This window comes from Furipterus horrens, unplaced genomic scaffold (genome assembly GCF_987537825.1).
Source record: "Furipterus horrens unplaced genomic scaffold, mFurHor1.1.pri manual_scaffold_4, whole genome shotgun sequence".
Classification (NCBI taxonomy): Eukaryota; Metazoa; Chordata; class Mammalia; order Chiroptera; family Furipteridae; genus Furipterus; species Furipterus horrens.
The window spans coordinates 15,412,127-15,432,908 of NW_028327174.1; the positions used below are offsets into that span (position 1 = coordinate 15,412,127).

A 20,782-nucleotide genomic window follows, 5' to 3' on the forward strand; every position below is an offset into this window, starting at 1 on the left:
CTTTTATATGGTCAGTTGTTAATCATTTACTTAGAATATTCTGGTTCGTAGAGCACTCCATTTTCATTGTTTCCTGTGAAATGTGTTTACTATTAGATACACAAGGTCTCCTAAGTAAGGTAAAGTATAACATGTTTACTGTTTGTATTTAGTTGCCTTCAAGAGTTATTTTGTGAGGCTTAGGCAGCTTTGGGCATTTTTCTTGTTGTTCAGTGAACCAGTTAAATCTCAATATCCAATCTGCTCTTGAATTTTTCAGAAGAATATACAGCAGGTCCTTCGGTAATGTCTTTTTAGTTCAACGTCATTTTGTTACAATGTTGATGAGAAAAAAAAATGTGTGTGTGGTTTGCATAGTCCCCCCAAGTCTGTGTGAGTTCTTCTGGGTACTCCAGTTTCCTCCCACATCCCAGAGCCGTGCATGTGAGGTGAACTGGCATGTCTAAATTGTGTTCCAGCCTGAGCGAGTGTGGTATGTGTTGAGTGTGCCCTGTGACAGACGGTGTCCTGTCTAGGGTGGGTTCTGGCCTTGTACCCTGTGTTGCTGGGAGAGGCTCTAGCCGCCCACAACCCTGAACTGGAATTAGCAGGTTGAAAATTCATTATCCTTCTTGTTTTTATTAATCTTTCTTGTATGTAGGTATAGCTCACATTTCAATATTTAATATAAGTGGTTTTTTTGTCTTTACTTAAAAGTTTGGTGATGTTTTTACAACCAGAAATATACCATAGGAACTTAACTGATTTATATCAGTTCGCGTCTGATAAAATTGGTTTTTTTATATTGCTTAAAGTTGCCATTTTCAAAGAGTTAAAAAATTTTCAAGAACCTGTCAATGACATTAAGTGAGGACTTAACTGCACATAGTATTATATTGTTTTTTCCCACAACTTAAAACATTTACGGTGTATTCTCAGGAGGAACAAGCAGACGTCGAAGGACTTCAGTATAAAACACTACAAACAATTCACCATGGAGTCAGGGTCGATGGCATAGCTTGGAGCCCAGAAACTAGACTTGATGCGTTACCTCCAGTAGTCAAGTAAGTTTAAAATTATTAAGTGCAGTATTTATTAATGTCTTCTGTGGTAAGTGATCTGAAGCCTTTGATTATTAAGGACATTTTTTCTCTATTTCCATTTTCTCCAACTCTAAATAATAGACATTTTAACATTTGCTCTATTATTTCATAATTTAGGCTTATTACATGAATTTGTGATTTAAATATGCAGCCATGGCTATAATGCCTTGAATACATGTCAAGCTCTCTACCTAGGGTTCATCTGAATATTTTGTCTTCCCTGAGTTTACCAGTTATTAAAAATATAACTCTGTTAAAATAACTAAATTTGATGGAGTCATTAATCAGCTCTTCTGCCCTATACATAGGCCAACGTTTCATTTCTGTGCTTAACTGTACATAAAACTAATTAATCTTTAAGCTTCAGTTTTTTGTGAAAGCATTTGAAAAAAACAGTTGCTTTTTGAGAAAAACCATAACACTGCCTGCTAAGACCTTCACAAAGGCCATACTATGTCAGATTATTTAAGGTTTATTACAAAACTCTAACTTTGCAGGTTTTCCCGGTCGGGGCACATGCCTAGGTTGCAGGTTCAGTCCCAGTCAGGGTGCATAGGAGAGGCAACTGATCAATATTTCTCTTTCACCTATATGTTTCTCTACTTCTTTCTCCCTCCCTTTTCCTCTCTCTAAAATCAGTAAGCATGTCCTCAGGTGAGGATTAAAAAAAAACACACACTAACTTTGCTTCCACAAATACCATTATCTATAAAAGATACATTTTCTTTTAATAAATAGTATTTAGTCAACCACAAGTTAACTGCTACTGAGCTAACCTAATTTTCTTTTTTATTAAGGAATAATTTACATACAGTGAAATTTCCAACTCTTAAGGGTAGAGTTTCATCAGTGTTAACAAATGCATACACTTGTATAACCCACTCATTGGTAATACTTAGCATTTCTGTCACCCTAAAAGATTCTCGCGCTCCTTCCCAGTTTCTCCACCCCATCCCCTGACAAAGCAACTATTGATCCAATTTCTATTAGCAGAAATTAGTTTTGCCTATTCTAGAACTTTGTATAAGTTGAATCATACAGAATATATTTCTTGTGTTTGGCTTAATGTTTATGAGATTCATCCATGGTGTGTATACATTTCTGTTTACCTTTGAGGAATATTCCATTACATTGTATAAATATCCAGCAATTTATATCCATTCGCCTACAAATGGACATCAGGCAGTTTGCATTTTTTTTTAGCTATTATGATTAAAGCTGCTTTAATCATATCTGTATACAGCTTTCAGTGGATATATGGTTTTATTTCTCTTAGTAGAATTACCAGATCAGAGGGTAGAGGTGTATTTAACATTTTAAGAAAGTACCAGTTTCCTTAATGGTTCCACCATTTTATATTCTCACCAATCACCTAAGGATGTTTAACTTTCTCTAACTCCTGTCCAGCATTTATTGTTGGCAGTCTTTTAATTTTAGTCATTCTGATTAGTACCACAATGACATTTCTTGACAACTAGTGATGGTGAGCAGTTTTTTACTTGCATTCTATTTCTTGCCTAAGAAATCTTCACTTACAACAAGATTGTGAAGTTCTGTGATTTGTTCTAGAAGCTTTTACAGATGTTAGCTAACTGAATTTTGAATCTATATGATAGCTCTTGTCAACATACATACGTCCATCTCTTCTTATATTAAAAGGAAGTGTTCAGAGCCTTTGGAGCTAAAAAAGGGTCAGTCCAAATAAGGCACATGCCTGGGTTGCGGCCAGGTTCCCAGTTGGGGGCGTGAGAGATGCAACCACACATTGATGTTTCTCCTCCTCTTTTTCTCCCTTCCTCCCCCTCTCTCTAAAAATAAATAAATAAAATCTTTAAAAAATATTTAGGATTCATGGCAAACTAGTTTAAAAATAGTTATTGCTTAGATTTGTGTGTTTGTGTGTACTGTACATTGATGAACTACTAAAAAGCATCTTAAAGTTTAGGGTCAGTACAAATAATACTCTAGCTAGTAGATGTAAATAAACCCACTTTTATAGGTATAAAAATATTATCTGTCATTTAATTTATTTAGAGAAATAGAAAAAACTGAAAGGCTTATGGATAACTGAAGAAACCAAAGGCTAAGGTTGATGTTTAATTGTGTTTTTAATATCTAATCTTGATCTCACTAAAATGAAGATTCTTTTTAAATCACAGCTTTTTATACTAAGAAGAAAAAGTTAAAAGTTAAATTCATTTGGTAATTTATAATAAAATTGCACACTTGTGTTATTGAAGAGACAAATCCAGGATATACTAATTTTTGTGTTTTTTTTTTTTAAGTTATTGCTATACGACATTTTTTACAACAGAGTCGCACCATACCCCTCCGCCCCAAGAAAAGCATGATTATGAGTAATGAAATAGCTTTGGCGACTGGAGGGGGGATTTGGAAGGGACAGGGTGGAGAACTTTTGTTTATAAAGGCTAAAAGTGGGTTCTTTTTTGTTTCTCTTGCTTCCAGATTTTGTACTTCAGCTGCTGATATGAAAATTAGATTGTTTACCTCAGATCTTCAAGATAAAAATGAATATAAGGTATGCCTGACAAGTATAATTTCTAAGTTTATAGCTTATTTAAAAACACTGTATTTTGCTTTTTAAAATTGGAGTTATCTGAATTTAAGATGACTTTATGCTCATCTTTAAAGTGTGTTATTTAAGGTGTCATTAATATTTTAGGCTATAGTATCTAGGTTCTTAGTAAGGACTGCAGATTATAAATCTGATATTACTTATTAAATTAATATATTAGGTTGGCACAAAATCACAGTTGATACAGTAGAAGTATAATGGACATGAACACACACAGAGGACAAGTTGATCTTGAAGGAAACAGATGATCGATATAACATAGTGCAAGGCAGGAATACAAACTGGCCTAGAGCACAGACACAGGAGCCAAACCACCTGGGTTTGAGGCCCAACTCCACCACGTTAGTAACAGTATGATTTCAGTCACCTTCCCAATCTCTTTATGCTCATTTCCTTATCTGTAAAATGGGTAGAATCATAGCATCTGCCTCATAGAGTTATGAGCATTAACTGAGCTGATTCGTATAAAACACTTAGAATAATGCTTTGCACACAAAAAGCCCTGTATATGTGTTTTCTGATGTCAAAAGAAATAATTCTGTAAGATAACTCAGACAAGTGTAGTTGACCTTTGAACAGTACAGGTTTGAATTACATGGGTCCCCTTATACATGCATTTTTTTCAGTAAATACCTGTACTATTTTTGATCCATGGTTAGGAGTACAGTATTCCTTCACTTATCGCGGGTATTACATTCTAGACGCCCCCACAATAGGTGAAAATCCGCAAAGTAGGAACCTTACATTTATTTTAGTATTTATATATATTTTAAGGCTTTATAAACCCTTCCCACACACTTATAAACTGTTTCCAGTCCCTTATTAACCTTTCCCACTCCCTTAACCTTTTCCACACTTTTATAAACACTACTATGTTCTTAAACATATTCTACACTCTTAAACCTACATAACTTTAATGACATACGTATACAGTACCGCAAAATCCTGCGATATAGCGAAAAATCCAAATCCCGAGTTACAGTGAGGCCGTAATAAGTGAACCACAGTATACTGAGGGACCACTGTACACTGATGTGGAGGGCCAACTGTATTCATTACTCACCAACATTTTATGTGGAGGACTTGAGCATCCTTGGAATTGTGTTATCTGCAGGGGTTCTGGAATCAATACACAGCAGATACTGAAGGTAGTTAAGTTTTGGGGAGTCAAAAGTTAAACACAGATTTTTGACTGCACAGGGGTCACCATCCCTAAACTCCAGTTTGTTCTGTGGAGTTTGAAAAAGCTAAACTTATAGAAACATTAGAACGGTGGTTATCAGAAGCTAGTTAGTAGGAGAAACAGGGAGATATTAGTCAAAGGGTACAAACTTCAAATCGTAGGATGAATAAGTTCTGACGACTAATGTATAGCGTGGTGAGTATAGTTAACAATGCTATATTATATACTTCAAAGTGTTAAAAGAGTAGATCTTAAATGTTCTCACCATAAAACAAAAATGGTAATTATGTGCGATGATGGAGGAATTAAGTAATGATCATTTTGTATTATATGTGTGTATCAAATCATCTGTGGTACACCTTAAATGTATAGTGTTATATGTCAGTTATATCTCAAGCTGGAAAAATTTAAGTAAATAGCTCTCAGTTTGGGTTGAAATTACATCATGCTTTTTATAAGAACAGTATCACCTTCCTGACTTTCTAGTAAATCAAAAGCATGAAAAGGTAAACTATAAACCTTTTCAATCATTTAAAAAACAGTAAAAAAAAAAAATGCTCTAAGCCATCTACAATGATATACAGCTGTAATGTGTACTGTATATATTAATGTAAGGCCATACCAGTGGTAGCCCAGTGTACAAATGACACATAAAATTTTGACCCATCAAAACTAATCGGCTAGTATTAATAGACATTAAATATTTAATATTAATTGTGTTTGCCTTACAGATTGTGGCATAAGCTTTGAAGAATGATTTTGAGGATCTGAGTTTGTTAGTTACCCAGGAATGTTTAAATCAATTTTTTTTTCCTTATGGTATATTTCTCAATAATAGCAGTTCCAAATCAAAGCACTGTTAATCTTAGAACTGAGATCAAATTTGAGTTTTTGGAATGAATGGAGGGAGCAAGAACAATATTCATTAAAATATTTAAATTGAAACCCTGTTGAGGGTTTCAGTTATAAAGCCTTAAAGTAGCAGAACCTTGCCTGCTCACGCAGTCCTCCCCTTGCACCTTCCCCTTTGTTCTTTCTGTGGCCAGAAGTGGGTTTGTGGGCTGTTGTAATTGTGGGCTTATAATTCTAGCTCTCCCCAGTACTGGCAGTCATATCGAATGAGTGAATAAAGACCTTAGAAGGTGAAGTTCATACTGTGTGTTTATTAGACTGCAGCAAGTATGCAGAGCTGTAGGTACGAGGTAAGTAGTTAAGGGAGACCGTCTCAGTGCCCCTAGAAAGTTCTAGCTTTAATCTTTATTTAAGCTTTATGTAATAAGTGAGAGAGGAGGTGATATGAGGACAGGTACATTTAAAAAAAAGTGTGTGTGTTTTTCTAAGAAATGCATACTAGAAAAGAAAGATCAAGCTAATAGCAGAGTGTTGAATAATCAGCTTCTTTCCAAGATAAACCTTCCAGAAAAGTGGGTGTATAAATCATGCTTTAAAAATAGCAGATTGCTTAAGAAATATTTATGGAAAAGAAAAGCATGCAGTGAAAGCTTTTAAGGCAGTGAAGTAAAAATATTAGGTACGAATACGGTAGATTTTTTTTCTGTGTTCTTATTAATTTTTCCCCTTATATCAGGTTTTAGAGGGCCATACAGATTTCATTAATGGCTTGGTGTTTGATCCCCAACAAGGCCAAGGAATTGCAAGTGTGAGTGACGATCATACCTGCAGGTATGTTGCTTATGATAGAAGTGCATGTTTTAATTTTAATTTTATTTTAATAAGAATTACATTTTAAAAATTAGAGAAAATTAACTTCTGTAAGTACTCCACACACTGATACTTCACTTAAATTGTATGACACAAATATTAATTTCAAAATTGGCAAGTTAAGTTCTCATCTCACTTTTGGAAACTTCCCTCACTGATTCACGGGTGCTTCTTTCCCTCCTATTTTGTACTTGCACATTTATGAAATCGGATATATATTGGGTCAAATTCTTCAATACTGGGCAAGACCAGTAGGTTAATAAGAGGCAGTTGCCACATTGCAAGGGTATTTCACAGATCCTGTCTGGTAAGTTAATGTTTGATAATGAATTGTGGATCTCATTTGCTAAATAAAGCAAGACTCACGGGAAACTTAGGTTGTGACAAATATGAAAGTCTCTATATAAGGTTTTCTGTATGTAAAATACATTTTAGTATCACATTCTTCCACCCCACCCCCAGTTTGCAACAGAGGAGCCAACTATAAGATTTTAATAATGCCTAAAGCTGGAGATACCACAGGTAAAAGACAAGATGAAGAGCCAGAGTGGGAGGTTGAAGTAAGCTGTGGCATCAGGAGTGAAATGAGTGAGTCAGTCAGTATCACAGTGCCAGTTGCTTCATTGTTTCAACAGCACTGTGAGAAAAAGGGAAAAAGGAACACTGCTATGCTGTTTTGCATAGTTTTAATATTTGATAAGTCCATACAAAATCATTAGTATTTATAAACTCTTGTACACATATAAAACTATTAAGTATATGTCCTTTCACATTGGAAGTAAAGCCACTAGCTACTTTTTAAATTTTAATCTTGGTAATAGCTCATATTTTTAAGGTTATAGAGTCATAGGCCATTATTCTTTATGTACTGCCTGTTAAAATTTTCATGTCAGGGACATGAAAGATTTACATGACATTAAGATTCTGAGGCCCCAAGTATTACAAAACCAAGTTTATATATAGACCTGAGGAGTAAATGGGACCATTTTTATAAAAGTTAGGTTAGATCGCTAGAAATAAATACTGACATTTTAGTTCCCTAAAACACGGACTTTCCTAATCACACACATCTAGAATAATGAAACCTGAGAAGGGAGAAAATGAGTGTCTTTGCAAGCCAGGGAGTAGCCTCTGAATAGTGAATAAGAGCCAGAGAGACCTGGAATTACATTTAGCGGTCTACGATTATTTTTATTTTCTTGTAGTAGACTTTGGGATTTTTGTGGACTAGTAAAGTTGTCCTAAAATTTTAGGGACTGACAGAGGGCTTTCAGCTTTTCATTTTATTAAGTAATAAGAATTTTTAAAGTTCTGCCTTCTATTATTACCATAATTTTGTAAAAGAAAGAACATTATTACTTTAAAAAGGACAAAAGGCTTAACTTCACTTTGAAGTTAAGCCTAATAAATTTAACTTTTTGAAAAACTCACTATGTTGCCCCTAATTTTCTTATTTTGCTAGAATATGGTTGATGGTATTATTGGTCAGCAAATACTTGCTTTCCCTCTTCCCCACCCCCTACCATGGAAGAAGGAGATTTCCCCACTCCGTTGGGCTTATCAATGTGACTTGTTTAGGCCGGTGTAATGTTAGCAGGTCTGACACAAGCAGACACTTTAAATGTTTTACTTGGTTTGTCTTGAACTATTATGCTCTATCTTTGCTATAAGTTGAGCATGTCCCAAATGAGAAACAGGTGAAGTAGATATGGTCCCATTTGGTATTATGAAATAAAGCTTCCCACAGACCCACAAGCAAAAAACTTATGCTTACTTTTGTAAGCCACTGAGATCTGGAGCTTGATAACATTATTGTAGCAATAGCTGGGGAGCTAAATTCAGAATGTATCAGCTTAGTTTCCCAGCTAGAAGTAAAGGACAGTTCTGATGGGCTTTTAAAGTTAAAACTTCTTGGGCCAAAAGGTAAGTAATATAGATAAGAGTTTTAAAAGAAACAGAAGATACAAGTAAGTCAAGAAGTCTAACCCTGGCTGATGTGGCTCAGTGGATTGAGCACCAGCCTGTGAACTGAAAGGTCACTGGTTCAATTCCCAGTCAGGGCACATGCCGGGCTGCAGGCCAGGTCACCAGTTGGGGGCGCGTGAGAGGCAGCCTTTCGATATCTTTCTCGCACATGGATGTTTCTCTCCCTCTGTTTCTCCCTCCCTTCCCCTCTCTAAAAATAAATAAATAAATACAATCTTTAAAAAAAGGAATATTAAAAAAAAAGTCTAAAGTAAGGAAGAGAAGAAAATATACACTCTCACAGTAACAAAGGAAAGTAGGAATTCTGAGGGGACAGACTACAATAGAAAAATGTTTCAGTACAGCTATCTTCGTTAACTCGAAGTATAGAACTGCCAAGTTACAAGTAAAGACACCAGCTAAATGACAGCTCTGCAAGCTGGGTAATGGAAATAGCCATTTGTGTCCCAGGAATCATTCCTATCACTCTACTAAAGTAATGCCTCCTGTGGTCTCAGTCTGCATGTTGTTGGTGATAAAATCTTTGCCCAGTCATAGTCAAAGCCTGTGTCATCTTGGAAGTAGTTTTATATGCAAGTGATACCATGCTTAAAAAAGACATGCTTAGGAGAATAAGTAGACTGAAGATCAGTAAAGAAGTAGAAGACTTGAACAACATTATATACCAACTAGACGTAACAGAATAGAAAACATTCATTCTCCAGAATAAACCATATGTTAGGTCTCAAAATAAATCCAAACAAATTTTAAAAGATTGAAATTACAGAAAGTATCTTTTTTGACCACAATGGAATGACTTAGAAATCAGTAACCGAAGGAAAACTGAAAATTAAACATCACACTCTTTAAGCAGCCAGTGTATCAAAGAAGAAACCACAAGGGAAATCATAAAATACTTTGAGATGATTGAAAACGAAAACAATATGCAAAATATCGGGTGCTGCAAAGCAGTGCTCACATCAATAACAGAAGTTTACACCTTAAGGAGCTAGAAAAAGAGCAAAGGAAACCCAAAGCTAGCAGAAAAAGAAAAAATAATGATTAGAACAGATAACAAAAATAGAAAATAGAAATCAATAAAGAGAATCAATGATATTAAAAATTGGTTCTTTGAAAAGATATAACAAAATTGACGAACTTTTAGCCACACAAACAAAAAGAGAACACTTCAGTTAGTAAAATTGGAAAAAGTGGAGACATTACTACCAAACTTACAGAAATAAAAAGGCTAATAAGAGAATACTATGGGCAGTTTACGCCAACAAATTAGATAACCTAGATGAAATGGATGAATTCCCAGAAATACAAAACTGCCAAATCTCAAGAAAAAAATAGAAAATGTGAATAGACCTATAACAAATAAAGAGATTCTTCCTAACAAAGAAGACACAGGACAAGATGCTTCACTGGTGAATTCTATCAAACATTTAAAGAATCAACACCATTCTCTTCAGTGCTTCCAGAGAAGAGTAGAGGAGGGAATACTTCCTAACTGATCCTATAAGGCTATCCTTACCCTAATACTAAAGACAGGCAGAGACATCACAAGAAAAGAAAATTGCAGACTGATATCCTTTACAATTATAGATGCAAAAATCTTCAACAACATCTAGCTAGAAAACTCTTAGAAGAAACAGGGGGAAATCTTCCTGACCTTGGATTTAGCAATGGCTTCTTAGATATGACACCAAAAGCACATATTAAAAAACAAGAAAGATAAATTGAACTTCATCAAAATTTAAAAACTTGGGACATATCTCTATTAACGGTCTCGTATCCAAAATATATAAAGAACTCTTCTAATTCAACAATAAAAGGACAAACAACCCAGTTTGAAAAAAATGAGCAAAGGACCTGAATGACACTTCTCCAAAGGAGATTTTAAAAAGCAAACAAGCACATAAAATGGTGATTGTCATTAGGGAAATACAAATCAAAAGCACAATGAAATACCACTTCACACTCACTAGGACAGCTAAATAAATATATTAATATATTTCTTAGAAAGCACAAAATAACAAGTGTTGGCAAGAATGTGAAGAAATTGGAACCCTCATACTTTGCTGGTGGGATTGTAAAATGGTGGAACATCTGTGATAAACAGTTAGGCAGTTCCTCAAAAAGATAAGCATGTGACCCAGCAATTCTACTATTAGGTACAGGTATATACCCAAAGAATTAAAAACAGGTGTCCAAACAAAAACTTGTGAAGGAATGTTCCAAGCAGTACTACTCACAATAGCCAAAAGGTAGAAACAACCCAAATGTCCATCATTGAATAAATGGATAAGCAAAATGTGGTATATCAGCTGTAAAAAGGATTGAAGAGTACAAATATATATTACAACATGGGATAAAATTTAAAAACATGTTAAGTGAAAGAAGCTAGACAGGAAGTATTTTGTGGTTCCACTTATATTAATATAAAATCTGCAGAATGAGCAAATGTATAAAGACAGAATGGATAGTGGTGCCAGGACCAGGGAGTAGGAGAGAAAAGGAGTGACTGCTAAGTGGGTACAGTGTTTCCTTTTGGGATAATAAAAATGTCCTGAAACTAGATAGTGGTGATGGTTGCATAGCATTGTGGATGTACTCAGTTAAGTGCCCCTGATTTATACACTTTAAAATGTTTAAATGGTGAAATAAATGAGTAAAAGGAGTGAATAAAATTTCTTAAATAGTAAGCTATATTATGTAAAATATTATAGCCTATGCAAAGGAACATTACCCTATCACATTTACGTAATATATGAGTAGTCCTGCAATGTAGAGTCTTAACATTTTGTCCTATAAAGAGCAGAAGGAATAATTCTCTGTGTTCAATACCATTTTTTTAAATGATTTTTTAAATACAGTATTTTGATCTATACATATTTTCTGATATTTGGCATTTCCAAGAGAGATACAATATTATAACCAGCTAGGAGATTTATTGCCTAAGAAATAGCACTTCAAAACAATCTATCCCCTGAGCAGGTTCATAAAGTTTATGTATTTTATTGTACATTGACAAATTCTGAACCAAACAGAATGAAAATAGATCTCACTTGCACTAGTATGTCAGTCTATTCATTAAAAAGTTGTCACTTGTTTACCTGTTGTTATAGAGAACAAGTGAATGTATAGAAAATAAATTAATGCATAGATCGGTTCGTTCAGTCAGAGAATATCAAGAGTCTACTATGTGCCTGTCACTGTGCTAAGCACTCAGGAATCACTAGTTTATTGAATAATGGTTTCAGAACCATTTTAGGCTCTTCTAAAACTCAAAGGTATTTATTGTCTATGTATAAATTGCAATCTTAATAAGCAAATATTACTCAATATTTTATTCAGCACTTTACTATATGCTCCCCACTCTAAGTGCCTTTATCTATGTAAATTTGTTTTTTACAACTCTGAGATAGGTACTATTTTTATCCTTATTTTACAGAGGAGGATACAAGGTATAGAGAGGCTGAGTAACTTATGACATAGCTGTCAGGTAGAGGAACAAGATTATCAGGCCATCCGGCTCACCTGCACACTTACATCACTCGCTCTTCTGCCTGAATGACAATTTTCAACTTTATCTTAAGAAGATGGTATTTTTATCTAAGACTATTTTAGATCTTTTTTACTTCTCTACATTCTATAATATAGCTATTAAAAGTATGAACAAGGATGCTACTTATGTGAAATGTAATTATAGATGATAGATTAAATTTTATTTAAGATTTCATCTAGCTTTAGTATTCTGTAATCTGTGCAGGCTCTTAAGAAAATTGAGTTCTCCTGTAAGTCAGTGGTTCTTTATCAGTCCCAATACCCCAATTTTTAACAGACATTATATAATGTCCACTGTGTAATCTTAAATGAAACTCACAGAAAATATGACCTATCGAAATGTATTATAAAAATTATACCTTAACTGAATTAAACATTCTATAAAAGGAAAACAAAACAGTTCATTCATATGTATATATGTATACTCAAATATGACTGCACAAGAATACATAGTGAGGTAGTCTTTGTCCTGTTTTACAATGTATACATTTGAATATCAGTAAAATAAGATAACAGAAAAATGTAATGCTTGAAAAGGCTGCCAAGTCGCACAATTCCAGGGCTATGGTTTGCATAGAAGACAATGTAAATAGTGCCATCTGGAGTTCTGCAATGTCATAGCCCTGAGTAAAACTTGTTATTGGGATGAAAACTCACCTCCGTAATAACAGAAAAAGATTAAATATAGTAAGTGAAAGAGGGAAATAATGTTAATTAAAATAGAGATAATATGACAAAACAAATTATAAGATGTCAAGTTGAGAAAATAAGGAAGGATAATACTCTTACAAATCAGCCAGTTTTTATATGATACTATCAAAAAAATTCACTGTTATACCATAGGATGGAGTACTAACAAGGACTGCAAAAAGAACATATCTCCTGCCTTGAAATGTCCCCACCTTTTGAGGTATTTCTAAATTTCACTGGGACAGTCAAAAGTCATGTAGAATGTCTACCACCCCTGTTTCTCATCCAGTCATTTCCTGTAGTACCCCAGTTAGTAGAACGATCAAAAATGCCCCCTAGATGTTAGAGCCACCACCTCTTGGGAATCATTGATTTAGATAATATGTGACCACACACTGTCCTAAGTGTTTTATGTGGATGAAGTTAATCCTCAGAAACCTTGTATGGTGGGTCTTTATTATTCCTTCTTTACAGGTGAGGATCCCAGGCAGTCTGGTTCTGAAGGGTTATACTGCAGTTTCTACTTAAGTTTTAGTCTTTTTCTACTTTTGAAAAAGCAGCTGTTCATAGTACCCGTGTGTTCTAATCAAAATCAAGCATGATGTAGGGCTTAATAAGATTGGCAGAATTGTAGTCATGTCTGCAGAGGTGTTATCTTCTACTTGTGAAGAATTTGTAATTCTTGAAAGATGCCTTTGCTAAACACTCTCGTGCCAGTTCTTGAAATGAAGCCGTCATGCTCCTCCTTCATACTGCATTAACTCCGTTTTCAGATGAGAAAGGAGAGCGAAGAGAACCAGACATTTCCCGAGGATGAGGGAAATTATTCTTGAGTAGACTTCTCTAGGCTTTTCTCTAATGAAGTCCTTCGCAGAGTCAGCCGGCTTCACTGCCTTAGCGTCATCACAGCACCTAAAAGAGTGCTCTTGTGGTATGTGCTGCATGAGTGGCAGAAGGAATGAATACAGCTCTGTCTGTCACCACATCTCTAGAAAAAAGATGCTGTTACCAAGCAAAGTATCTGACAGGAGATGTGTTTTAAGAAAGAAATTCCAATAAGTCATGGGATGGGGCCTCATGTTCTACACCATTTCTTTTATGGTCCACCACATGCAAATACATATACATACATGTACGTATATCTACATAAATATCTGTGTATGCATATGTGCAGGAAAATGTAAACACTAGGGTTTATCATTTTGACTCAGCATCACCAAAAGACAGTTAACGTTATAATACTTGAGAAGCAAATAAGTACATTTTCATTTAGGAAGACTTGAGCATTATCCCCTACCTACAAAGAAAATAAAAATGGTGTTTAAGTATTTAATGAGTTAAGCTTATTATTTTAAAAACTCACTAATACAGAACATCTCATTCCCTATCAGTGCCAAATAACAGATGTTCTTGTATATTAAAAACAGTACTGTGCTGTAAGAGCAAGTCAGATCAACAAGTAATTATTAAGCATGTTTAGTATAGCCAACATTCAGTACTTTGGGGGATACAAAAGAAATAGAAGACCCAGTACTCACTGTAACTACAAAGGAGGTCAAGTAAATTCCTTTCCTCCTCCTCCCCACCAATAATCTTTTAAAATATTACATAAATTTATGGTGAAGGAAAATTGGCTTCTAGAAACTAAGGAATTCTTAGTTCAAGACAAAAATAATAGAGGCAAGTAATGTGCCATTCACTTTGACTATAAAACATGGGATATTAGTAGTTGTCATGTTCTAGCTGTCATCGTTTTTAAAAAGAATGGGAAAAGGAGTAGGATATAAAATATAAAGAGCAAGATTGTTTTTTAGGATTATAACCAAATCACTTGATAAGGGAATAGTCAATTACCTAAATACTCACTAAGCCAATAGTATTGCTTTTTGAAAAATTTTGTAAGAGGAAAAAGAATGTTTATCAAATGTATTTTGTGTACCCTGTGCTGAGGTCTTTTCCTATTACCTCTGTTTATATAAATTTCAGAGTCTTCAAGATCCATAGTTAAGATGGAGTGTTCCTTCCGCACCCTTACCACAGTTGGATCACAAAATATGTGACCTATTTACAGATAGTGCTTGTGGGAGACAGATGGGGGACAGGGGGCCTCCTAAGGATTGGAGGTGAATCCCCACTTAGACACAAATGAACCATGCCTAAATAATTCCAGGAACAAAGTGAAATCAGGAGAATTTACATTATTCATTATAATGCTATGGTTAAACAAGTCCAGAAATAAAGTTCTCCACTTCTAAAATTCCCTCTAATTTTTGTAAGAATAAGATAAAATAGTTTGTCGGTAATAGTTAATAATAGTCCACCTCTAGCAAATGGAATGTAAGAATTGTGTGTCTTTAAAAGAACTATCCAAGATTTATACTAAAACCTGTTGATCACATTTGCAGACATTTTAATTCAATGAAATGAAATCATATATTAATGAAAGATTATACTGGAGTAAAAGTAATCAAGTTATAAAAGAATTTTCTAAAATTTTGTGTGACAGTGTACTGGTAACAACATCACTCTCTAGTATTCAACTCTTTGTTCTCTCTCATGTGCCCATGTCGGTGAAATACAAAACCTGCACCTCAGTGAGTGCAGTAATTTAAGCCTGCTTTATGGGCCCTCATTGGTTGCTGTGAATTGTATATATGGGGATACTACCCATAAACAGTTTTTATGTTTATTTTGAAAGTCCACTTTTGTGACTGATAAAGAGTACTTTCCCTCATTTACAGCATACAATCAAATTTTAAGTTGTAAAATATATCAAAGTTTTTCTTAGAAATAATAAAATGTTAATATTTCCTGGGTGGCATTACTGGTGCTTGTATTAAGGTTTATGTTAGTTAGAGGAAAAATCATTTTACTCTGAATTTCTTAAAGATGAAATTATTACATATGATCTATTTGAAAACTACCATATAGTATTTTTTGCCGTTGAGAGTTTTAATTTTGAGGTTTATTTTTAAATGTGACAAAATTTCCCACAATCCGCATCCTTCAAAAATTTATCTGATCGACTCATAGTTACTGAGGACTGGTGGTTGCCAGAGGGGAGCGGACTTGGGGCCCTGGGTGAACAAGGTGAGGGGATTAAGAAGCACAAATGGGTGGTTACAGAACACTCACAGGGATGAAAAGCACAGCACAGGGAGTACAGTCAATAATCTTGTAGTAACTAAGTATGGTGCCAGGTGGGCACTGGAAATATTGGGGGGACACTTTGTAAAGTATATGATTATCTAACCACTGTGCTCTACACCTGAAACTAATACAAAATTATTTTGAATGTAAACTGTAATTGAAAAATAAAATTTTTAAAAATCTATTTATCTGTGTAAGTTAAGTAAGATGTTTAATTCTCCTCTGGCATGGCCTTGGGCATTGTCTCTCCTCTGTGATGATAGACTTATAATTGCTGATGAACTTGTTTATAATTTCAAGAAAACAAATGAAGCAGCAGCATGTTAAGCTGTAAGATATTTTAAGCTTTCTGAGGCTTCATGAATATAAACAGTAGTAGATTATTTTTTGTATGATTTAGTTGGTTTATTTGTGTTATGTTTGAAACAGGGCACTTCCTCTCCCCTTCAAAACATGCACAGCCTTTGATTATCAACTGTATTTTTGACTCATTATTTTTAATTATTGAAAGGTAATATAAACTTATGCAATTATCTCTCATTTTTATTCATATGATTTATCTTCATCTCAAATCAGTAAGATTTTTGGTAATCCATTTCTCTCATCATTAATTCTACTAGTACGTTAATACTACTCTTTTAGTAGTGTGGAGTATGAAAAGAAGCAGAATTAGTCTAATCTTTTTTCTGAATATATTTTAAACACTGACACATACTGAAAGCACTCTACAAAATTCTATTTTATACTATTATGCCATTTTGCTGCCTCCACTGATAAGGCTTTTTGCCTGGCTACCAAAGTTCTTCACAGTCTAAGCCACAGGCTGACAAAGTTTATTTATTCACCACTCTAGTCTACCACATCCACTGTCAAGATTTGTCCATTTAATCCCTAGATTTATGCTTTCAATTGTATGGTTCCCCACCTCTGAACTCCTTTTGTACTTAAAACTAGATATTTCAACAGTGAATTATTTTGTAATTTTTTTCACTTTTCCTTATAATTATAAGGAAATACAGCATACCTGTTCCTTTTCTGAATCATTTATAGCATGATTAGTAACTTAGTGATTAATTATTTGGAAATGAGAGGGTAAATTTTTCATATTGCTATCACAAACTTAGTGAAAAAAATCTTTCTTGTCTGTAACTGTTGGAGGTCCCTTTCCTACACTCAGTAACATTGTAAAGTGCCTTTTCGTCTTTATAACCACATCTCAGTATTGCTTTTATTCTTCCTTTCATATTTAATTAATACGCTGATTCATATGATCCAGTCATGTCTTAGATTCTGGTTTGTATTTTTTGCTTTACCAGTTACGGAGGGCCGAATGGATACAGAATGTGTCATTTAATGTCATCCATTCCTTCTTTGTGTTGTCAGAAACATTTGGTAGCAGAAATTTTCTTATGCAATGAACCCCCTAACAGATAATGAGCTGCCAATTAAAAACAGAGAACAAATAAAAAGAACAGAGTATTACCCAGGAAGTTTCCTTTTGAATTCTCAAAGGGAACATCTTTCTCTACTAATTTAAAAGACCCTTGAGAGTATCTAGGATATCCTTAATATGCCAACACCCAACTCATGGAATTTTTTAATTAATTAAATGGGACAACTACATTTAAATAATATGTGGTAGCAATACTGAATGTTCTGTTGAAATACACTCAGCCTGAAGTAATTTTAACAGTAAACTACCAAAAGTAGTAATTGTTATTCTTAATCTTAGACCTGGATTACTCTTCATACATTTTACAGCTAAATGTAAGAGTTCTACTTAGGACTACAAAGTTGGGAGGGTTTAGAGATGTTTGTTGTAATTATAGTCAAATTGGGTCAAAACTGTCATTTTACTTGAAGAGTAATACCCTTTGATTCAGTCTATATTATTGGCTTCTTAATATGTCAGCAGATTAACTCTACCTCAAAAGCTTTTACTTTGAAATTTCCCTTACAAACATCTAAGTAGGTATATATATATATATATATATATATATACATCTTTCATATAGCTCTGGATTTTTGATTAAGGTAATTTAACTTGATAATGTTATATTTTTGTACTTTTATAAGTGGTCTATTATCTTTCCATGTTTAATTATGTATATTAAGAAGACTGTGAACACTTACGGCTTTTTCTGTGATGTACCACTTTTCTGAAAATTATGTTTCTGTGGTTATAATTAATTTTTAGGTAATTTTATTTATTATAAAAAATGAAACAAATTTGAAAATATTAAATATGAATTTCCAAGTTTATAGAATTTTCCCCATTAGAGTAGAAACTCTCTTACCTGACATCCTAAACCTGTTTCTTAGTTAAGCAAAAAGTCAGTAAACTTACTAAATCACTTTAAAGGAGTATCTACCTACCTTATTTTCATATACAACATACATATGAAAATTTGTCAGCTTGCCATTTGCAAACCTTTTGACATGATGCCAAGGCTTTCTTTTTTCTTAAGTTGATTAGTGTTGGGGACCTCTTTTTTGCATGAACCACACCCATAATACAGTGTCCACAATGAAAAGACTTGCTAAGCAGTCTTAGTTCAAGTATATCTAGATTTTATAAAATTTATTGCTTAATTTTTTATAACTGACACAGATGCCTAATTTAAGAATGTTTTTTAAATTTATATATTTACCTTTAGTTAGTTGCCATCAACTTAGGTTCATTTAAACAGTTTTTTTCAGCCCTGTCCAGGTAGCTCAGTTGGCTGGAGCATTGTCCCATACACGAAAAGGTGTGGGTTGAATCTCTGGTCAGGGCACATACCTAGGTTGTGGGTTCGATCCCAGGTTAGGGTGCGTACAGGAGGCAACTGATGAATGTTTTCCTCTTTCTCTGTCTTTTTCTCTCTCTCTCTCAAATCAAACACATCCTTGGGTGAGGATTTTTTAAAAATTAAACAGTTCTTTCACATTCATACTCTGTCACCTTATATAATATTAGTTAATTACATTAATAAGCATGGGTTTACATCATTTACAAACAGCGGTTGCCAGAAAGGAACCTGTACTCCCTCTTGGTAAACCTGTGAAATGCATGTGTGAGAATATTACAAAATAGCCTTCTTTTTCTCATCATTTCTACAGAGGGACAAAGGAAGATATCTGAAGGAGTTAAGTTAAGAGAGCTTCTACTCTATAAATTATTCACTACATTTTAAAACTGATGCATATCTATCCATACATAGATACATTAAAATAACATAAAATGCAAGAGAAAAGAGATGATTTGAGATATCTGCCTTACAAATAAGACCAACTAAAAATCTCTGCCTTTTACCAGTCAGACAGATGATTGTTTTAAGATTGTTTTTGTCAGAAAATGTTCAAGTTTAAGCTTTTTCAATCAGTAACTTAAAAGAAATGTGAGCGAAAAAAGAAAAATGAGGTACAATCAATTTGGAAAGCTATTTGACAATACCTACTAAAGATAAAGGTATTTGAAAGCTACTACCCAGCAATTCCACATCTAAATATATACCCAGCAGAGGTGTGTGTGTGTGTGTGTGTGTGTCTGTATTCACTAAAAGACATGTGAGAAGGTTTATGGCAGCATTATAGGTAATGACCAAAACTTGGAAACAACTTAAATGTTTATCAACAGTAGTATGGATAAATATATCACAACTTAATTAATGGAGTATACATACAGCAATGAGAATGAACAAGATACAACAACATGCAGCAATGTTTGTCAAGTCTCACAAAATCTAATGAGTGAAAGATATCAGACCAAGAAAATATGTACCATATGATTCTATTTTTATGATCTTCAAACAGGCAAAAGTAAGCTACGATGTTAAAAGTCAGAATAGTGGGCCCCTTTTGTGAGAGGGCAAGAAAGTAGGACTGCAAGGAAGCACACGAAGACTTTCGGAGTTACAGTAATACTCTGTTTCTTAAATTGGGTACTGTTTTCTCTGTGTTGTCTTTGAGCTTATGCTTAAGATTTGTGTATTTTTATTATGTATGCTATACTATAAAAATTATTTTTACGAATGTGATTGTCTGATGGAACTAATATTAACTAGATGAGCTATGGAGTAAAGACACAGAAAAATGAGCAGAGCTCCACGAAAAGATTTGAGAAGAGCTTAGTTATGAAATCTATCAAAAAGGGAAATAAGGTTTAACAACTTAAAGTGTACCACCTGTAGCTAATTTAGTTATGATAACTCATTTCAGCCCAATTTGTTGTGTTTTGCATACTTGGTACTTGTGTTATGCAACCACTGAGAATTATTTAATAAGCATATAATTATAAACCATAAGTCATTTTATCCTAGTGCTATAAAGTAATGTGGATCACCCTCCTCATTTTAAGTTGGTTTTTATTTTAAAAGTATCAGGTTCTATTCAGGATAAAATACTGTGAAAAAAAATCAGTTCATTGGATAGAAAATACACTTCATTAATTGACCTGTTTTTATAGAATATCTTTATCCATATTTTCTACTTCTTTGGTTTTCTTCATTTGAATGGAAAAAATCATGAAAGTTTTCTGGTATGTATTTATTCAATTTATATAATTGCAGACAAAAATCAAATGCATATTAGAATAAGATCAAACAAATGAAGCCTTTAAACCATTCCCTCATGGGACTCACTAAATTTGCAAGGCAAATTCCTACTATTTAAATCATTGTAAAATACATGCTAGCCCAGCACTTTATTATACAAAAGGCAATGGAGAAGAAAGAAATACTCAGGAACCATAATTAATTATATTCTTCATTGTGGGGAGTGAGACACAAATGCATAAACCATTGGTAAATGTGATTTACCTCTTCAATTAAATTGTAATTCTCT

At 33.9% G+C, this 20,782-nt stretch overlaps 1 protein-coding gene across 1 annotated transcript in view; it reads left to right on the plus strand.

Moving 5' to 3' along the window:
• The window catches only part of NUP37 (nucleoporin 37), a 40,613-nt gene that overhangs the window by 10,077 nt on the left and 9,754 nt on the right, over positions 1–20,782 (plus strand). The window contains exons 3-5 of the mRNA XM_090275351.1: positions 919–1,043; positions 3,549–3,621; positions 6,450–6,544. Of these exons, the coding sequence (XP_090131477.1) occupies positions 919–1,043; positions 3,549–3,621; positions 6,450–6,544 (293 nt within the window). The remainder of the gene's footprint in view (positions 1–918; positions 1,044–3,548; positions 3,622–6,449; positions 6,545–20,782) is intronic.